Consider the following 22,238-nt stretch of genomic DNA (forward strand, 5'->3'; position numbering starts at 1 on the left):
TTTCGTTAGAAGTTGAACTTGTAATACTACTAACCTGGTCATGGTTGAGTTGCCTCTAATTACCTAAATTTTATTTGTGAGGATGATAGTTTAGATGTCCATATTATATTATAGAGGTTTATTATTAGTGTAATTGTTTTATTACTTTTATCATGACCTAATTTTTATTGTTGTTATAATATCTACTAATAATTTAAACGTTTAGTATATTTACCTTCAGTACACAAATAATGTACATTCAATATATTAAAATTGTACATTTATTCATAGTCCGCAATATAATTTAATTTGCCCAAACTAGTCCGCCTGCTCCATGAGGGCAACTTATACGTTATACCATGGACCATGACTCACCTTGCATTGTGAACATTGATTTAAAATAACATTAAGATTATGTGTCTACAGTTAAATATTATGTGCATGCAGTTAATAGATTGTGTCTGTAATTAAATTCAAAGCACATAATTTTTTAACTACAGACACATAATAAAGTAAATAATACGTTAACTGCATATCATGTGCCTATAGTTAACCTATTATGTGTCTATAATTAACATATTATGTGCATGTAGTTAATAGACAACACATAATTTTCTCAACTAAAAGCACATAATATGTTAAGTACAAACATATAATTTTTGAATCAAAGTTCACAAATACAATGTGGATCCCGATCCATGGTATAACAATTGCGCTATGAGTGCCATGCATAATATAATAGGTCTTCAAATATGCAAATTAGTATATCGAGTTCATTGACCGAACGGGCTTAATTCACTGGTTCAGTAAGTAGTATTTGAGAGAAGAGACTAATGTTCTAATCTTGACAACGGTAGTGTGGGGATTATGCCCAAAGTAGACAGATCAATTGTGTGCTCCGACATTTGACCATATTTGCTAAATCACTGAATCATCATAATTTATATCCTGTTAAATGCTCTGTGTGTGTGTGAGGCCTTTGGGATTGGAGATTCAACCTTTTAGGAAAAGTAGTATATCGAGTTCAAAAGTCTTCAAAATTCAGTTTTGTGAATTTTTGAACTTATTAATTTAAACATAATTTAACATCAATACAAAAAGTTGATGAAGACCCCGGAAATAAGAGCAGATCCATCGTCAGCAAGCGATGGCCGACAAAGCCTTTTGCTGTATGTATATATCTTTTCTTGGGAAGTGAAAAGGACAAAACTCATTCCATTAATGTTCTCCTAAAGCAACGGCTGGAAATTGTGGAATTTCCAATCACCTAAAAGTGATCTTAAATCAAGTTGAAAGCAAAAAGTGATTGGAAATAGTAACAAAGGTTTTTTCGGATACCAAAAGTGGTCGGAACAAGACTTTCGACTTGATTTAAGATCACTTTCAGGTGGTCGGAAATTCCATAATTTTCAGTAGTGAGCTACGCATTATTAATTACCAAAGGCACTACGTGCACTCTTGCAAATCAAATTTGTTCTAGTCCGTATGGGCAGCTTAGTTAATTACAGATGTGCTGTTTGAGAATAATGACCCGTGATAGAATCTCACTAGCGTTAGTGTGGAACAACCTCTCAAAGTAAGGGGGCTCCTTGTGTGCAGTAAGTAAATGTTTAGCTTCAAAAAATCAAATTTGTTCTAAACCAATACCAATTAAATGCAGTCCTTGTGCGCAGTAAATAAATGTTTAGAATCAAAAAAATCAAATTTGTTCTAAATCAATACCAATTAAATGCGGTAATCGACGACTATCAACCGCAGTCAAAAAGGGTTGGTGGTGGTCAGGCGGCGACGATGACAAAACTAAAAAACCAAAGTACTGACCTGCATTTATTCTTATAAGTCTTTTTTTTTTTTTAATAAACAGTTAATTCATTAATCATAAGCAGAAATGTTTACAATACAGATCGTTAGAATGGTAATACATTCTTATAAGTCTTTTAGTTGATACAAAAATATCAAGTACAAATTACATATTTGTTACTATCTATTTATTATTTCTTTTCATTTTTTTTTTGTGTGACCATTTAGGTGCGAGATGGAGTATTAGTAACAGGTAACACAGTTTGTGCATCCTTGTTTGGTGTTGGTGCAGTCTTGCAAACTTGAACTTCTTTGCTTTTACCCCAAAGAAGAACATATAGCCCAACTATTACCAAAATGGATCCTAAAATGCTGTTCCAATTCAATATATATTCATAAGAAGAGTTAAAATTTTCATAAAGAATATATATTTTGAATAATATTTATGAAACCGTGAATTTGTTGGTTAAATTATGAAATTAATTAATTACCTCCCAATGTGAATTTGTTCATGGAGTATAGAGACATCAAGCACAATAGCAAAAATCTGAATGAAGGGACTAAAAGTTGAGGTGAAAACAGGCCCTTTTTGCTTCACACACCAAGACATCACAACATAACATATGCTGGACCCCACAATTCCCTGTGAACACATACCACAAATGTTGGTCAAAATATACATCAATAAGGTATGGAATTTCATCATATACACAACACAAATAATTGTATGGAATTTCAACGATGTTGATCGACACTATATCAACTTTTAACAGGTAGAATCCTATATGCTGGTCCATAAAAATGTGAAATCCCTCGCTCGAGAGCCCTACTGGATCTCTGGAGGTGGTAAATACAAGTGTCTGGTGTCACAAGGAGCTCACCACAACATTGGGTGTAAGTCCACAAGTCACTACAGCTGTCAGGGCTCGATGCTCGTCCATAAAAATGTGAAATCCCTCACTCGGCGGGAGCCCTACTGGCCGGATTTCTGGAGGTGGTAACTGGTAAATACACGTGTCTGGTGTCACAAGGAGCCCACCACAACATTCGGTGTAACTCTACAAGTCACTACGGCTGTCAGGGCTCGATCCTACTTTACGTTTTTGTCCATAATTTGTCACTCAAGAACTAATCGAGACACTCGTGCTGGCTAAAACCCTATATGCTAGTTGAAGTGTATAATTTATGCCACATCAAGACAAAATTTAAGTGTACCATAACCAAATTTAGTTAAGGATGGATAATAATATCATTTGATACTCACTGAGTATATAATAGTCCAGATTTCCAAACTCCCTTTCAATCTCCAAATGGATTTGTTTCTATCAATGATAAAGCAAAAGGTAGCTGATTGAATGGCACCAAAGAAGGACATGATAGATGTACTGGAATACTGATATGGATAATCCGACCCGACCCGACCCTGGATGATGAACCAAGAAGACCATGACAAGCTTCCAGCAAAGAGAAATAATGAACCTAAAACCCAACTTTTGGTGTTATGGTGTGCTTCAACTCCTTGTGATGAGGCATTGTTTGTCAATGGCTTTCCTTTGTAGAGTGTTAGTACTATGGCTCCAATGAGACATATTAGTGTTCCTAAGACCTTAGCTTTCCCACTCTTGCATTTCATGTTTATTCTCTCCTGCCTGCAAGAAATTCCCATTTGTGTTCTTTGTTCAGTCAGTGTTGAAAAAGACGCTAGGCGCCCCTTAGGCGCTCGATTTTTTTTATTTTATTTCTTTTTTTAAGGTTATTCGCCAAAATGATGTCGTTTTGGCAAATAGCCTTAAAAAAAAAATTAAAAACCAGGGTTCGGCCGCCTAGACCGCCCAGGCGGTCACCTATGCGGCCGGCCATGGAAGAGGCCGATTCTGGCGTTCCTCGACGTGGTTGGGCTCTGTCTAGTACCTAGGTGCGATTTTTGCAGCAGAAATAAAAAAATCAGGGTTCGGCTGCCTAGACCGCCCAGGCGGCCGGCCGCGGGGAGGGCGATTCTGACGTTCCTCAACGTTGCTGGGCGCCGCCTAGGCGCGATTTTTGCAACAGTGTGTTCAGTTCAATATAATTTTAGATGTACTATAAGAACTCAAATCTTTCATAGGATTGTATTTCTATGATAATGCTATAAAAACTCAATGGAAAGTAGCACTTACCGGAATAGGAGTGCCAACAAGAATGTGTTTATGGGCACAATATTGATGAAAGCACAAGCAAATGAAGTTGATGTATACTTAAGCCCAATTAGGAAGAGATTTAGAGTTAGTGCCCCCCTGTGAAAACAAACCTTTTTTGTTACAAACATTACAACATCAAAGCAATCATACATATTAATCGATGAGATTTTCTATGTTGTTGATCAACAAGAATGCTAATAATATCATATCTGTACATGGTTATATAGGATACTATTGACACCATTGTTGATAGTACTTAATATATATAATTGTATTTGATATTATTAGTATCAACACCGTTAAAATAATATATTAATCGTTAGGTTTAGCTGCAATAATAGGCATTCAATAAGCATTATACATAAGCATGTAGAAGGTAATTTAACTCACCCAATCAATCCACTGAAAAATAGAGCACAGAATGTGAAAGCTGTCAACTTTTTGTAGCTTTTCCTATAATAGAAACATTTTTGTTAGAGTTTGAGAGACAAGATCCAATCAGTTCTTCTTCTCCCAAAAGGTTGAATCCCCAACTTTAAAGTAGGGCCTCCACACCTCGGCCCGACAGCATTTGAGAGAATGTAAATCCCCTAAAGCAGGGCCCTCTACACTTCGGTCCGACAGCATTTGAGAGGATGTAAATCCCCTAAAGCAGGGCCCTCTACACTTCGGTCCGACAGCATTTGAGAGGATGTAAATCCCCTAAAGCAGGGCCCCCTACACCTCGGCCCAACAGCATTTGAGAGGATGTAAATCAACTGATTACTGAACCAGTAAGATAAGCGCGTGCGGGCAGGATCCAATCAGTTCTAAGACTATGAACAACCTGGAAATTAGTTTGGAAGATGGACTAATAAAAGAGGGCTGGATAGTTGCATACCTTTCCATACCGCAGCCAATGGGGACCAAGAAGATTGCAGAAATTGATTGCCTATATGTGGTTAAAACCAACTGATTCACTCCTCTGTTAAGAACCATCTTAAACAGAATGTTTGCAACAGCAAAAGCAAAGTTAACAGCAATCATGGCTGCACCTGGCTTCCAACTATTAAGACAATTCATCATCTTTATTGATGAACTTAAATTCAGCTGTATGTGCTCTTCAAGTTCTTAGTATGAAGCTATATATATATGTCTTGTTTATATATAGGTTCTCACACTTGGGAAGATACATCAACATGTGAAATAAAGTTGTCCTTGTCAAGAAGATGGTTAGAAAGTACTCCAACCCTTTCTCCACAAGAGAAGAACTCATCTCAAAATGAGCAACCTCAGTCAAGTTGGTCAGACGATTGACTTAGTAATCACAAGGTTATTACAAGTTCAATTTCGTTGGACTTCTTAGTTTGAACTCATCAGCTATAGAAAACTTATGTTTGTTTACTTCTTTGTGGACTTTTGTCTGCTAAGGTCACAAGGTAGGGTTTACTCAGTGCATACCCTCGGGTAATGGTTGCAAGTTTCCATCGTCACTCAAAAAAAGAACCCATCCATCTCAAAAGATTAATGTAATCGGTGGTAGAAAATCTCTTAGTATTAAGTACCACTACATAATTTATTGTCAAGTCGATATAACACCATATCATATCAAACATGCCAAGCATTATAATAAAGATGGATTGCATAATATACCAAATTGGTTAGTGATGCTTTGCTTTCAGTCTAAATCACTTAAAAGTTTTTTTTTTTTTTTTTTTTTTTTTGAAAATAAATCACTAGAAAGTTTTCTTCATTCTAATGTCCTACAAAGAATTAGAATATTTTTTAATAATATTTTCTCTTAATTCCTTTCTAATTGAAACATGCATTTGTTTTCTTTTCTATTCCTATCTAATGGAACCATTCCTCTTTTTTCTTTGGGAATGCTTAATTATATTAAAACAACGTTCTAAATAGTTTTATTTTTGTTTTTTTTTTTTTTGTTTTTACTATCCAATGTCAAGTTATATTTTCAATTAATAATAATTAAAATATGCTTAAACTAATACAAAAATAATTGGAAACGGTGTGTCCAACTAATATATAAAAAGATCATTTTAATTTGTTAGGTTGGTTTACATAACAAGACACATTACATTTCAATACTCTAGTACAAAGGAGCACATCAACTACACCTGTGCAAGTGTAATGAAAAGTTGTTATAAGAGATGTTCTGAAAATTAAGTTATATTTATATATTCAATTTTGTAGTAGTGATATAACCAACTTGAGTGTATTCTTACAAATCATGAGTACAATGTTTATTATCATCGGATTTACTCTCAAACTTTGTCCCGTGCATTCTAAAGTTTGTTATAATTACAAAAAGTATCACTCCAATTTTTTTTACTATTAAATTAGACTAAACAAACACACAAGATTTTTTTTTTTTTTTTGAAATACTTATAATTCTTTACAAAATAGTATATGTTCTATATTTTTCAAACATTTTCAGTTCAAAGAATTTAAAGTTCTAAACCCCACCACCGAGGGTTTGAACCTAAGACCACCCATTTGGGATGGTAACCGAGGATGCCATCACACTACATGGTAGTTGACAAATAATAAACACACAAGATAATTCCACTTTTTTTTTTTTTTTTAATATATACAGGAAGTCTAGTTTCATATGATCTTAGTCAGCCTAGCTAGCTAGCAAAGGCATTAAGCGCAATCAAAGTATCTAGGTTGGGGCTAAGATTAACCATTATTGTAAGGATTGTATCACGTCTGATTGAGATATACAAAAGACTATTAGACATGAAGTTAAGGCCGACAACTAGTCCACTCCATTATATTTATATGTACTATAAATCTGAATCATTGTACTAAAGAGGAAACGAGTTACCTATACCTTACAACCTTAGGTTTATGTTTCTTATTGTAATCGCACCTTCTAGCTTCCAACAAGATGAAGTGCTAATTATATCAGCTGGTAGGTAGCTAAGGGTCTTTAGAAGTCCCCTAAGTTGCCACTAAAAGAAAGGAAATGACACCAAAGTGATTTAACAGCTTGTAATTGCATCTTGCTCGCAAAAGGCAAAATCTCTCATTATATTGTTTAAAAGTTTTCGAAGTCCAGCTCAACCAGATGGTAGAAGAGTAAATCACGATAATTCAGTAGCTTTTTAAGTGAGAAGACCAATAATACCTAATGTCCACCACATTAAGTATAACTTTCACATTGCAACTGTACTACTAAATCTCGATTATATGTTATTGTTCACAATTTACCACTTGAATACCATTTGAGTTGTCTATACGGTTTGTAATCGCACCTTCCGACAAGATAAAATGATGTGCTAATTGTATTTGGTAGCTAGGGGTCGTAGAAGTCCCCTAAGTTGCCACTAAAAGAAAGGAAATGACACCAAAGTGATTCAACAACTTGTAATTGCATCTTGCCCACAAAAGGCAAAATCTCTCATTATCTAAAGACTTTCGATCCACACTCCAGCCCAACTGGGTGGTAGAGGGGTAAATAACAATAATTCAACGGCTTTTTAGATTAGAAGACCAATAATACCTAATGTTCACAACATTAGGTGTAACTCACACTGCAGCTACTAAGTCTTGATCATATGCCATTGTTCACAATTTAATTTACCACTTGAGTGCCAATTGAGTTGCCTGTGCGATCTGTAATTGCACATACATTTCAACAAGATAAAATGATGTGCTAATTGTATATGGTAGCTAGGGTCTTAGAAGTCCCCTAAGTTGCCACTAAAAAAAAAGAAAAAAAAAGAAAAAAAAAAAAGAGGAAATGTCGCCAAAGTGATTCAACAGCTTGTAATTGCATCTTGCTCACAAAAGACAAAATCCTTCATTGTCTAAGGGCTTTCGATCCACACCCCAGTCCAACTGGATAATAGAGGGGTAAATAACAGTAATTCAACGGCTACTTAAGTGAGAAGACTAATAATACCTAATATCCACCACATTAGGTGTAACTCTCACACTACGGCTACTAAATTTCGATCATGTGACATTGCTCACAACTTATTACCACTTGATCGAGTACCAATTGAGTTGTTTGTGCGGTCTATAATTGCACATTTCAACAAGATAAAATGATGATGTGCTAATTGTATCTAGTAGCTAGGGGTCTTAGAAGTCCCCTATGTTGCCACTAAAAGAAAGGAAATAATGGCACCAAAGTGGGCCTCATCTTTAGGAAGCTAAGCTTATTCAATTTGCAAATGATGAGAGGAAACAGTATGGGCTTAACTGTATATATAGTATTCCACCATTGACAACAAAAGAAAGACAATGCCATTCACTAAACTCTTTAAAACAAATGGAGAGAGTAGTGGCTGCATATTCATTAAAGAAAGTGGTTGAATAATCATATGCCAATTTCAAATAATTATTCAATGGAAAATTCTGCAGTGACTTGCTAGATTCTAAAAATAGTGTGGCACTCATTTAATGAGTTGTGATGTTATAACAATACTGCAAAGTTATTAAAATGACATCTATTACTATAGCAAAAGGTCAATCAAAATATACTCATTAGTTGTTTAATGAATTACTTATAAGAAAAAAGAGTTAATACCCAAAATCGTCCTCGATTATAGTGGTTTTTCTCAATTTCGTCCTAAACGACTTTGGTGACCTAATATCGTCCCAGACTTTTGTGTTTCGCTCAATTTAGTCCCAGACTTTTGTGTTTTTGCTCAATTTAGTTCCTCATTTGTTATTCTGTCCATTTGGTGTTAAATAAATAGACAATTCAGTAATTTTAATATTGGCATCTCTTTACTCATAGACATGTGAACTGTGAAATCTCTTCTTTTTTTTTTTTTTACCAATTACTCCTAAAACTGCAAATATAAAATTTGATTTGCAGGTCCGGGAGTAAATTTGGGTGTAATTCGTACAAGAAAGAGGAATTTCGCACTTCACAAGTTGAAAGTAAAGAGAGATCAATATTGACATTACTGAATTGTCCCTTAATTTAACACCAATTTGACGGAATAACAAATGGAGGACTAAATTAAGCGAAACACAAAAGTCTGGGACGATATTAGGTCACCAAAGTCGTTTAGGACGAAATTGAGAAAAACCACTATAGTCGAGGATGATTTTGGGTATTAACTCTAAGAAAAAATATAATAATTTGATGAGTATTACGGGTTTTCCTGATGAGTATCTAACACTTTATTCTAATTAGTATTATATTTGCATATTAGCCCGACCGACCCGACACATCTCACGAATACGGATTCGCGTGTGAGACAGTCTCATACAAGTGTGACCCATAAATATATAGGTAATTAAAGGGCATCCTCAATAGTTGGTTTTTTGCACAAATTTTAAGATGCCAAGTAGGAGAGGAGAGAGGAAAAAAAAAACAAGAAAATGAGTTTTCAGGAAAAAAAAAAAAAAAAAAAAAAAAAAAAACTACGGTAAAGCGTTGTTGTTGCGCCTCACGCGAGAAATGGTGTCCCTTTTACAATTTTGGTGGGGCCCATGTCAGATACCAAAAACCACTCTTTGCAAGATGCTCTCACGGTCTCACCTCTTCTCTCTCCCCATGCTCTCTCTTTCATTTCAGCCAAATTTTTATCAAAAATTGAGTAAAATCTACTATTGTGATTGCTCTTCGGACATGAATAATGTAAAATTCAAAAAGTAAAAATGTACTCAAATTTATCCCAGAATCCTTTAACCAAAGTTGAGGAAATATTGAATAAATTTTTACCAACATTTTATTTTACAAGAAGAATCTTCCTAAGCTAGTAGTACAATGTTAGGTACGTTGGTATTTATATTTAAGAATTTCTATTGTACGTGACATACATAAAACTGTCATATATGCAAAATACATTTTGTTATGATATAAAGTAATGTAATAATACAATTTTATTACATACAAATTAAAATACATATACATCGAAACTATTTATTTATTTTTATTATTCTTGATTTCTTCCGTTTGGTGACCACTTAGGTACGTGGCGGAGAACTAGTAACAGGTAACACAATTTGTGCATCCTTGTCTGGTGTTGGTGCAGTCTTGCAAACTTGAGCTTCTTTGCTTTTACCCCAAAGAAGAGCATATAGCCCAATAATTACCAAAATGGATCCTAAAATGCTGTTCCAATATTTTTTTTAAGAATAATAATGAATCGTTGATCATATAATATATAAGCATAAATAATGTTCAATTTTCAACTATTAATTTAGACTTTTATTTGAGATAGCACAGATGCTTCAGTTTAGTATTAGAGTCAACCCTATATCAAAGATAATGAGTTTGAATCTCTGTATCACCCGATAAAAAGAAATTATGGAACATGTATAGGCATGTGCAGGTATGTTGGCCATATAATATATATAAACAAAATTGTGCAATCCAACTATAGTTGAGTCAGAGCACATCGCAATCTTGAATTCATTGTACATTATTTATATCATGAGGATAAGAGTATTGGCTATATATCTTACCTTCCAAGGTAAATTTGTTCATGGAGTATAGAGACATCGAGCACAGTAGCAAAAATCTGAATGAAGGGACCAAAAGTTGAGGTGAAAACAGGTCCCTTTTGCTTCACACACCAAGACATCACAACATAACATATGCTAGATCCCACAATTCCCTATCATATATAATGCCAATCAAAATATAATATTTTGGCACTGAATAGTTATTTATGAGAAAAACTGTAATACTAATCATGAATAAATTGATTGATTGTTATTTATGAGAGAAAGTGTAATACTTATAAGGAAAACTGTGATAATACTTACAGAGTATACGATACTCCCGATTTCCAAACTCCCTTTCAGTTTCCAAATGGATGGGTTTTTATCAATGATAAAGCACAAGACAGCTGACTGAATGGCACCAAAAAAGGACATTATAGTTGTACTGGAATACTGGTAGGGGTAATCCGACCCGACCCGAACTTGTATCAAGAACCAAGAAGACCATGCCAAGGTTCCTGCAAAGAGAAATAATGAACCAATAACCCAACTCTTTGTGTTATGGTTTGCTTCAACTCCTCCTTGTGATGAGGCATTATTATTATTTGTCAATGGTTTCCCTTTGTAGAGTATTAAGACTATGGCTCCCATGAGACATATTATTGTGCCTAAAATCTTAGCTTTCCCACTCTTACACTTCATGTTTATTCTCTCCTGCCTGCAACAATTTCCCATGTATATATTCAGTTCAATGTATATATAGTAGCAATTTTAGAAAACAATTGTAAGTACTATATTACTTTATAAATACCTCAAACATTTATTTACCTGAATAGGAGTGCCATCAAGAATGTGTTTATGGGCACAATATTGACGAAAGCACAAGAAAATGAAGTTGATGTATAATTAAGCCCAAGTAGGACGAGATATAGCGTTAGTGTTCCCCTGTCAAAACAAACCTTTTTGTTACAATATATTAAAATACCTAAGGAAATATTAAAATATTTCATAGAAAATTACTTCCAATGAAATTTAATGTATTTATTACAAGGTGAAATTCTTTCCTCTTTTTTTCTTTTTTTTTTTTCAAAAAAAAAAAAAAAAAAGTATGTAGAAGGTAACTCACCCCATGAGTCCACTGAAAAATAGAGCACAGACTGTGAAAGCTGACAGCTTTTTGTAGCTTCTCCTACAATGGAATTGAAGTGAAAATTAAACATTTTTGAATTGTTAAAAACAGTTGAAGGGTCTGTTTGGAAAGAAGAAAAACGACTTCAGAAAAATGTTTTTTAAGTTTTCAGTGTTTGGATGCAATATGAAAATTCAGTCAATGGAAAACATTTTTCAATGAGTTATACAATTTTACTCATTTTTCAAAAAATAAACCGAACACACCAAGTTTTCCAAAATGCAATCAAACACTGAAAAAGAAAATATTTTCTGTAAAATGAATCATTAAAAAAAAAAAAACATTTTCGAGAAGTCATTTTTCAACTTTTCAAACGACCAATGAAGATCAGGTGGTTCAATATATATAATTGACTAATAATATATATACCTTTCCATGCAACAAGCAATGGGTGCCAAGAAGATTGCAGAGATTGCTTGCCTATATGTGGCCAAAACTAACTGGTTCATTCCTCTGTTAAGAACCATCTTGAAAAGTATGTTTACAACAGCCAAACAAAAGTTAACACCAATCATGGCAGCCCCTGGCTTCCAACTACTAAGCCCACAATTCATCTTCTTTTAATATAATGATGAACTTTAGCTAGCAAGCTCTCTGAATTGCTTGTTAATATGAAATGAATTGAAGCTATGCGTTATTATTGTTTATATATTTATAGGTTCTCGCACATGGGAATCTAGGCATATTTGGCATGTAGCTAGTATAGGAATTTTTATGCTACATATTCGAGATAACATCCAATATAGTCGGTTTTACTCAATTCAGTTCTCGATTTTGATAATTTTATACAATTTAGTTTTTGAATGTGAAAAAGATAACAGAAGTTATAATGGTAGGGATATTTTTGTTCAAAAAATTGTGTAATACAATTTTAATAGCATAATGTAAAAAAAAAAAAAAAAAAAAAAAAAAAAAAAAAAAAAAAAAAAAACGGACATAAACGGGGGGAGGGGGGGTGGGGGGTCTAACTGGATTGAGACTTATTATGTTTTTAGATTAGATTAATAATTAAAGTTTCATATTTAAAAGAAAGACTAAATTTATAACCGTACCCGATAATAACATTGTGCAAAAGCACTCAAAGCATGACAATAAAGATGGTTTGTAGAATATACCAACTGGTTAGTGAGGCGTTGCTTTCATTCTAAATCACTTAAAAAGTTATTTTTTATTCATAGATATATATATAACAAAGAATTAGAATATTTTTCTCTTCATTTTTTATTGAAACATTCCTCTTGTTTTCTATTCCTTTCTAATAGAATCGTTCTTTTCTTATTTGGGAATGTCTAATTAAAATAAATTTATAAATAATCTTTTTTAGTATCTTCTGGTGCCACGTTCTATTTTTAATTTAGTAAAGTAGGTTTAAACTTAACTCCTTGAAGTATTACCCGATGGATATAACAAAATTGAATTGTATATGTGATCTTAATTAACCGATTGATGAAACCCGTGATTAAAAAATGGGGTATCCGCGACTATTCCAGTTTAAGAACAGTAGAGGATACCTTTTATTTAAAAAAGAAATCTGCGACTACTCTTATCTAAGAACAGTCGCGGATGACTCAACTTTATGCGACTATTCCATAACAGTCGCGAAAAATCCAAAGCTTCCCGCGATCCTAGTATCCGCGACTATTGTACAACAGTTGCGAAAAGTCATTTACAACTGTAGCAAATTAGTTGGTCTATACTAGCACGTTTTAATGAGAATACTTTTTGTTTTTTATTTGGACCGTTAAAATAGTGTCATATGATATATTGTAAAATTTTCACAACCATCATTTTATGACCTTAGAAAATTGGTTCATAATCTTCATACTTTAATTTCTTGCTTTTCCATCTTTCGCCTAAGGAGATATATACCATTCTGACCTCAATCAAATTAAATGATTTTTTTCACAGACAAGCTAGCCTTTCTTCACCCACAAATAAGAAAGCAAAGCATATTTAGAAAGCAGATGTAAATATGACTTATCACTATTTTGGCAAGGCATCGAATACTCTGCATTATGCAAATAAATATGTTTAATCTTTTCTTAAAAAAAATACATTTTAGGGAATTAAGGAAAAAAAAAAAAAAACTAGGCAAAAGGAGGCCAAGTAACACAAACAAAATCAGCAAACAGCTGTTGCGACAAAAAATTGTGTAGTGATACTTAAATTTGATTGATTCCCCCGCGCGACAAAGCATGAAAGAAGTGGATCGGATACCAATTAAATGTTTTTTTGTCAGGTTGGGATTTGAACTCGAGGCCTACTCTAATATCAATTGTCAAGATTAAGCGCTTAATCAAAGCTATACTAACGATGTGCAATTTAATTTTATTATACTTGCGTAGTAATTAGTGCCACGTTTCGATGACAGAATACTAGAGTCACCTCACCAAGCCACCACCCAACAGTTTTTATTTGCGAAATAATAAAAATTGGAAGGACATGAATGCATTCCATGAGAAATAAAAATTTGGAGAAAGGTAAACTAAAGCTAGTTGTAGAATTTTGGATTTAGCTTAGTTGTAAGTATCGGTTTCAGACAAATCGAGATGATTTTTTTTATCGGATTAAAATATTATGGAGCTAAACACTAAAAATTTTTAATTTTATTGAACTAATTCGTCGAATTTGGGCTAATATTGACATCTCTATTTCTCTAGTTCTCTAGTTATAAGTTTCATTCCTTTTTTAAATAATAAATCACTTGAATCTTATTTATTTCTGCATCTTAAAAAATAGGATGAAAATAATGCCACTAGAAACATAAGGCAAGGGTTACTCCACACCCCCAAACATTTTTATTTTTAAATTATAAATAAATACGCATGTGTGTATACTATTACGGAATAATATATAATAACCTCACATTCTCTTAAACTTTTTATATACCAAATAATAAAAATAAAAAATAAAAAAGAAGCATTTCTCACTGGCAGTCAATATGTTGAAAAGAAAGAATAAAACATGATCAAATATATATCCATCTTTTTAGGAGCTGAGATCGTGTCGGTCCATAAATGGAAGAGAGAGAAGAACAATATGTCTAATCTTTAAACATAAAGGTAATAGGAGTTGCTGAAATTAGATAAGAATTTTTATTTTTTTAAAAACAAACTCTTAGCTCCTGTACTTTAGTTCAAAATGTGTTAAGCTTTTGTACATAAATATTTAATGGCACATATTCCATTTGTTTTGCATGAGCATATAGGCATGCTCTGATTTTTTTTTTTTTTTAATGTTACTGGCTCTATTACATTGTAGTATCTGTTCATATACTTTTTCAACCTATTGAAACACAAAAAATCAATAACACCTCTATTAAGGCTCGAACTTACAACCTTTCCAAATGGAAGTCCAACCTGAGTACCATTAGACCACATAATCCTGGTATATAAGCATGCATAATAGTAGAAATAGAATCTATGTAATTAATTTTATGTTGGACAAATATTTTAGGAATTTTATTCCCAAAAAAAAATCAAAGAAAATTATAAAGGGACAATTTTGCCAATCAATACATGTATTATACATGTAAAACACAAAAATTTATCTGACCTTAATAGCGAAAGCATATGATCGAGCATCTCCCTTCATAGTTGTAATCTCTGTTGCATTGTTTGAAAAACGGTAAAGAATTGAGTTTTGTCTACCACTTAATCTCTTGAGAAACTAGATTATGTAATTGTGAGACTGTAACAGGAGCAGTGGGAGGACCATGCTTAAATAGCCTACGTGCCATCATTATAGGCTCCGTAACGGAAACCATTACGTCTTTTTCAGACCACAAACATAATGGTCATAAATGACCTATTAACTTCCCCAATTTTGCCCCCTACCCCCAAACGTAGCTCCGCCCCTGGCTACACGTGTTTCTTAACAATTAAATTAGCATTGATTTTGTTGATTTATTAGATTTAAATCACGAGATGTATTCATTGTTCTAATCTTTATTTATTTGATCATGAGATTGATTTTTTACTAGGATTCCTTCGTGCATTCTCTTCAAGTCTCTTATTTGGTGCTCTGATCTTCTCACAATCCTATAATTTAATTGTATCTATAAGATAATGATCTATTACTTAAGTCCTTGTCTTCCTTAGTTGCGTTTATCTCGTGATCGATATTTCTTCTTACTCGTTATTTCATACTCCGTACTTAACAATAGCCGGAATTCAACTTGTAATGGATTGCTTATATTCTTGCATTGCGCGCTTCTCTTCTAATTTGGTGTCTAGTTTCTTTGTTATTGCATATTGTGTGCCATGCCACCCGATCTTCTATAGAACGACATTTTTCACACCCGCACTCAGTATACTCTATACTTTACATTATTACCTCGAACAATTAGAGTTATTATAAAATAGTATAGTTTTACATTTTTAAAGTTGTGCGCAAGATTATATGGATGTAGTTCTCAATGTATGGTGTTCCCTTAATTAGAGTATGCTAAGCTAGTAGTACAATAATATAATGTTGGTATTTATTTTAATAAAGAATTTCTACAGTACATATATGACATACATTACAGTGTGACATATATTTTAGTAATAGTATAAAATATAGTAAATACAATTTTCCTAATTACATACAATCCACAAAATCAATAATAATGTTTATTTAATTTATTGATTTTTTCCTTCAAGTTTTCCCTTTGGCCTGGTGACCACTTAGCTAGGTACGAGGTGGAGTATTAGAAACAGGTAATACAGTTTGTTCATCCTTGTCTGTCGTTGGTGCAGTCTTGCAAACTTGAGCTTCTTTGCTTTTACCCCAAAGAAGAGCATATAGCCCAACAACAACCAAAATGGACCCTAAAATGCTATTCAAATAATATTTATTTAACAAAAAAAAAAATGTTAACAATATATTGAAAGTCCAACTCTATTAAGAAATAGCAAAAGTTGTAATTTAAAATAACTTTTTTTTTCAACACATATGCCATTACATTGGTAATACTCTAGTTAATTTTTTATTATTTTTTTAAATCTTGTATTTGTTAAACCTATATGTGGCTGACATTTTCTATATTCAGTTATTTGTTTTAAATGTATTCCTGTAGATTAGCCTTTGTTGTAACTTCATGCTACTTCTCCTCTTTTGTACACTATTTATAGTCCGCTGATTATTTATTAATAAACAACACAGTTACTTCATATCCTTACATGGTATCAGACCTGAATCTCCTACAAGAATATGTGAATTTGTACGTAAACGCACATAAGCGTCTACATAAATGCATAAATTCTCATATTCCAGTGCATAATGCACACAGCCTACCCCTGGAATAGTTTGTGTGTATTTTTGGCTCTATTACAATGTATTATCTGTTCATATACTTTCTCGACTTACTAAACACAAAGAACCAATAACGTCAGGGTCCAACCCAAGTACCATTAGACCACATAATCTTGGTGTTTGTGTGTATTTATATATATATATATATATATATATATATATATATATATATATATATATATATATATGTGTGTGTGTGTGTGTGTGTGTGTGTGTGTGTGTGTGTGTGCGCTCTTTGGATTTTAAGAATTATTTTACCTATTTTTTATTATATATTCTTTAATATATTTCAATGTGACTATTATTTTATTGTTGAGCAAATGAATTGAACATCTATTTTCGCGTAACGTTAACGTTTATGCTGTGACTGGTTTTATATTTATAAACAGTGAAAACGTTTTTATATTTTCGAATTCATATGGCACATTGATATTGTAGATAAAGAAAATTAAACTAAATTAAATAATCAGCAAATAATGTTGGTTATATATATTACCTTCCAAGGTAAATTGTTTCATGGAGTATGGGGACTCCCAGCACAATAGAAAAAATCTGAACTAAGGGAGTAAATGTTGAAGTGAAAACAGGTCCTCTTTGTTTCACACACCAAGACATCACAGCATAACATATGCCAGATCCCACAATTCCCTGCGATATATAATGGCAATAGTCAAAGGCCCTGATTGGTAAAATAGTTAGCATATCAGATAATTTTGGTTTATTTGACCACTATTAGTTGTTTGACTTGGTTAAACAATTAATATGAGTGTTTGATTAATTAGCTTTTTGTAATAACCGAATTTGTTAAGGATATATAGTAATAGAGAAAATTGTATTATATCCCTACATAATATGTCAATCATTAATGTCACTCCTGAATTATTAATAGTGTAAATGTTGTCCCTTAGTTTTCAAAATGGTACATATATTGCCCTCCCGTATCGTACGGGCATGGTTGCAATAGGCGCTAGGCGTTAGTCGGGCGCCTAGGCGGCGCTAGGCAGGCACCAAAAAATAGTGGCGGACTTGCAGTTTGACAATTTTAATGAGGCTGTTTTCAACATTTAATCAAATCACACATCCAAATAAATGAAATATTGATAATTTATAAGTCATAACATCAAAACAATATTAAAAAATAAAAACACTCAAATATGAAATAATCAAATACTTTAATCAACCAAAGATTCAAAGTATCAAACTAATCTATGGACGGCTGGACCAGACGACATCGGACAAAATTGGTCAAAATCGGACGAAATCGACCGACCCGGCCGAGTTGGCCGACTAGGCCAATTTAGCCGCCTAGCTAGCCGGCCGATTTTGGGGCGCCTAACAGTGAAAGCGGAACGGCCTAGGGGCGCCTAGTGCCTAGGCCGATTTTTACAACACTGCGTACGGGAGGATAATTGAGGGTAACATTTACACTACGTGAGGAGCAATATATATATCGCTTTGAAAATTGAGGGACAACATTTACACCACTAATAATTTAATAGTGACATTGATAATTTGTATATTATGGAGGGGCATAAATTATAAATTTCCCTATAGTAATATAACTTGATACTCACAGAGAATATGATAGTCCCTATTTCCAAAGCTCCTTTCAATCTCCAAATAGATGTGTTTCTTTCAATGATAAAGCATAAGGCTGCTGACTGAATGGCACCAAAGAAGGACATGAGTGTTGTGCTAGAATATTTATATGGATAATTCGACCCGACCCGACCTTGTATGATGAACCAAGAAGACCATGACAAGCCTCCTGCATAGACCAATAATGAACCAACAACCCAATTCTTTGTGTTATGGTGAGCTTCAACTCCTTGTGATGAGGCATTATTATTTATCAATGGCTTCCCTTTGTAGAGTATTAGTACTATGGTTCCCATGAGACATATTAGTGTACCTAACACCTTAGCTTTCCCACTCTTGCATTTCATGTTTACCCTCTCTTGCCTGCAAGAATTTCCCATGATTGTTCCGTTGAATATTATCGCAATTTATAAACACAAGTGCGTGCAATTTGCCCAATATAAGTGCACACATATATAGTAGACTGTGTCATTCGTGTTGTGTCTCATAGTCTCACGGAAAGATGTTGTCTCACTGGAACATTAGCATATATGCCAGCTTAGCATGCACTTAATTACGTTACCTAAATATGAGTGCCATCAAGAATGTGTTTATGGGCACAACATTGGCGAAAGCAGAAACAAATGAAGCTGATGTATACCTAAGTCCAATTAAGATGGGATATTGAGTTAGAGTCCCCCTGCCAAAACAAACCTTTTGTTACAAACATTAAAAATACCTAAATAAACTAGAACTAAGATTTGTAAATATAAATATTAAGAAATATTTCATAGCAATTCACTTTTAGGGTCTGGTTGGAAACCCGGAAAATGATTTTGATTTTCCGGATTTTTGGTGTTTGGCTAGACTGAAAAAGCAACAACATATGAACTAAAATTCCATAATCGATGAACTATAATTCCATAATCTAATCTATGAACTAAAAATTCTAGAATGAATGAACTAAAATTCCATAATCTATAAACTAAAATTTCAGAATCGATGAACTACAATTCCATAATCGATGAACTATAATTCCATAATCAATGAACTATAATTCCATAATCTATGAACTAAAATTCCAGAATGAATGAACAATATAATGTTGTTGCTGGGAATCGAACCTGAATTTTTTTTAAAGGGGAGACGCGCGTTTTTAAATAAAACGACGTCGTTTTGGCATCCGTATGCACCATGCATGGTGCATACGGATGCACAACATAACGATTGCTTGCATTATTAGCACATTCAAATAAGGCCCAATCGTTATGTTGTGGAATCATGTCCACCTTGCCCAGCTTGCAAGGTGGGCATGGTTCCAAATGACGCCGTTTTCATGTGGTTGAGTAATGGCGCCGTTAGTGGCACTGTTATCCTCCATAATTTTTATACTGTAGATTCATAATTTAAATACAGTAATTCATAATTTCTATACAGTAGATTCATAATTTCTATACTGCAGATTCATAGCATCTGTACTGTAGATTCATAATTTCTGTACTGTAGATTCATAGTTTCTAAACTGTATAGTTATCAAATTATGAGCATATAGTTCTGTGATTTGTGAATACAGAGTTCAACAATTGGGAATATGATCATCGAAAATTATGAACATATAGTTCTATCACATGTTCACAAATCTAATATTGTAGATTCATAATTTTTAAACTGTGCGATTGCGAAGAGAGAAAAGCTGTTAACGTCAAGTGAAAAACAAAAACAAAAAATTTAATTAGAACGGCGTCGTTTTCAAGTTGTGGAACTATGCCCACCTTGCAAGGTGGGCATGGTGCCACGGCATAATTTGCCAATAAGGTCCGCACGGGTTTAGCTCACTGGTTCAGTAAACAGTGTTTGTGAGAAGAGACCAAGGTTCGAACCTCGGCCCCGACAGTATTGAGATTATGCCCAATGGACAGATCCCTTGTACACACCGACATTTGGCCCTGTCTGCTAAACCATTGAGCCACCGTTATTTATATCCTCCCAAATGCTTGGAGATTCAACCTTTAGGGAGAAGAAAAACACATACAAATAAGTATGTAGAAGGTAACTCACCCCATTAGTCCACTGAAAAATAGAGCACAGATTGTGAAAGGTGTCAACTCTTTGAAGCTTTTCCTACAATATAATGGAAGTGACAATAATTTTTGTCAAATAATTAAAGTGAGAGACAGATATGATAGGAACCAAATTAATACCAAGAAATTAATGAGGCATATACATATATATATATATATATGCATACCTTTCCATGCAACAGGCTATGGGGGCCAAGAAGATTGCAGATATTAGTTGCCTATATGTGGTTAAAACCAACATATTTGCTCCTCTATTAAGAACCATCTTTAACAGAATGTTTACAACAGCAAAAGTAAAGTTAGCACCAACCATGCCTGCAAATGGCTTCCAACTATTAATGCAATTCATCATCTTCAATCATCAACCTCAGCTGCTCTCATATATATATGATGATCTCTTGAATTGCTTAATTACTATATATATATATATATATATATATATATATATATAGTTTCTTACACTTTGGTAGGCAAGGACATTTGGGGGATACAGCAAAGCAGGAGAATTCAAGCTTGAGAAAGCCTTTATGATATATAATTCAAACCGGTTCTAAAAGATTTTTTTTTTTTTTTTTGGGAAAAGGGAAGGGGGGACCCGGACCTAACACTAGTGTCTATAGGTTTGATTTCTCTGGACAGCCGCTCAAACTCAAGTCTATATCCATGGCAAGATTATCCAGGATGGTAGATGGAGGTCTCTGAAACTCAATCCAATCGCTTCTTTGATTAATTCACTATAAATATTCAAAAATACAACTTACTTAATTGGAAAGAAGCTTAGTTATTATGTATGAGGTTACATGTTTAAATTTTATATTATAAAAATTGTTATATATACAAAACTATAAAATTTAAAAATATATTTTTAAAAAGTGAGTGAGTTCATTGGCGGAGCCACAATGGGGGCAGTGGGGGCAGTTGCCCCCACTGCCCTACCCTATATAAATGGTATATATACTAAATATATACTAAAATTTAAACAAAGTTTGTGTTGGTTGGGATGGTAAGGTCATTAGTTTCCCACCTAATATAGTGAAAGGTTAGCAGTTCAAACCTTGTTGTTGGCATTTTTTTTATTTTTAATAATTCTAATATTTGGCATTTTTTATTTTTAATAATTCTAATATTGCCTTTTTGTAATTGTGTTTAGTTGCCATTTGTTTTTCACTGCATTCCAGTTTGTTCCTATTTGTTTTTCTTTCTTTTTTTTTCGATCTACTAATATTAACAATATTCTAATATTGTCCTTTCTAACTGTGTTTAGTTGCCATTTGTTTTTCACTTCTTATGCATTCTATTTAGTTTCCATTTGTACTGATGTAGTTGTTTAATGGTTATGTTAATTACTAAGGACGAATACATTTGCTGAAAATTCGTTAATGTTAGTTGGTATAGTTGTTTATTTGGAATAATTAGTTAATGTTAGTTAGCATATAGTTGTTTAATAATTTTATTTGTATTTGATATTTTGTATTTTGTAGTTGAACATTTTGTAATTTATTTTACCTTTGCTTTTTCGCCCCCACTCAACATAAATCCTGGCTCCGCCACTGAGTGAGTTAGTGAGTTGACCCGTTTAGCCCACCAACTCACTAACATACAATGATAGTTTCATTTCTTAACTCTTATTTAAAATGAGTCGGTCATATTCGAACTGTTTTGTGCTAGTCCATAATAAACTGATCATTTTGACAGCTCTATTTGGAATATTCTAACCGAGTTGAAAAA

General features: G+C 33.4%; 2 protein-coding genes across 6 annotated transcripts in view; both read right to left on the bottom strand.

Moving 5' to 3' along the window:
- The window catches only part of LOC109161102 (WAT1-related protein At3g30340-like), a 31,433-nt gene extending 19,263 nt beyond the window's left edge, over positions 1-12,170 (bottom strand). The window contains exons 1-6 of one of the 5 annotated variants that reach the window (XM_019309448.1): positions 11,926-12,168; positions 4,347-4,409; positions 3,936-4,052; positions 3,044-3,428; positions 2,271-2,422; positions 1,908-2,151 (exon numbers count right to left, since the gene is read on the bottom strand). In XM_019309448.1, coding sequence (XP_019164993.1) covers positions 2,004-2,151; positions 2,271-2,422; positions 3,044-3,428; positions 3,936-4,052; positions 4,347-4,409; positions 11,926-12,110 — 1,050 coding nt within the window. In that variant the 5' untranslated portion in view covers positions 12,111-12,168 and the 3' untranslated portion in view covers positions 1,908-2,003. Of the gene's footprint in view, positions 1-1,907; positions 2,152-2,270; positions 2,423-3,043; positions 3,429-3,935; positions 4,053-4,346; positions 4,410-4,836; positions 5,061-9,791; positions 10,036-10,388; positions 10,541-10,691; positions 11,086-11,195; positions 11,313-11,493; positions 11,557-11,925 lie in introns of those variants that run through there. The other 4 variants (XM_019309447.1, XM_019309446.1, XM_019309451.1 and 1 more) reach the window with 4 other exon arrangements.
- A 4,038-nt stretch (positions 12,171-16,208) lies between these two features.
- LOC109161103 (WAT1-related protein At3g30340-like) lies at positions 16,209-20,859 on the bottom strand. The gene is made up of 6 exons (XM_019309452.1): positions 20,678-20,859; positions 20,488-20,550; positions 19,013-19,129; positions 18,426-18,813; positions 17,348-17,499; positions 16,209-16,375 (listed from the first exon to the last, which is right to left on the bottom strand). Exons 1-6 carry the CDS (start codon positions 20,857-20,859, stop codon positions 16,228-16,230), a joined length of 1,050 nt encoding a protein of 349 aa, XP_019164997.1. The 3' UTR covers positions 16,209-16,227.
- Positions 20,860-22,238: the final 1,379 nt, after the last annotated feature.

This window comes from Ipomoea nil, unplaced genomic scaffold, assembly GCF_001879475.1.
Source record: "Ipomoea nil cultivar Tokyo-kokei standard unplaced genomic scaffold, Asagao_1.1 scaffold2921, whole genome shotgun sequence".
In the NCBI taxonomy this organism is placed as follows: domain Eukaryota; kingdom Viridiplantae; phylum Streptophyta; class Magnoliopsida; order Solanales; family Convolvulaceae; genus Ipomoea; species Ipomoea nil.

What these genes read in the sequence shown, in the direction of transcription:
- LOC109161103 (XM_019309452.1), bottom strand. Translation starts at nt 20,859, where the DNA reads ATGAATTGCATTAATAGTTGGAAGCCATTTGCAGGCATGGTTGGTGCT. An exon ending in ATAGCCTGTTGCATGGAAAG is followed by an intron (nt 20,551 to 20,677) that starts GTATGCATATAT and finishes ATTATATTGTAG; the next exon opens with GAAAAGCTTCAAAGAGTTGA. An exon ending in TAGGGACTATCATATTCTCT is followed by an intron (nt 17,500 to 18,425) that starts GTGAGTATCAAG and finishes TATATATCGCAG; the next exon opens with GGAATTGTGGGATCTGGCAT.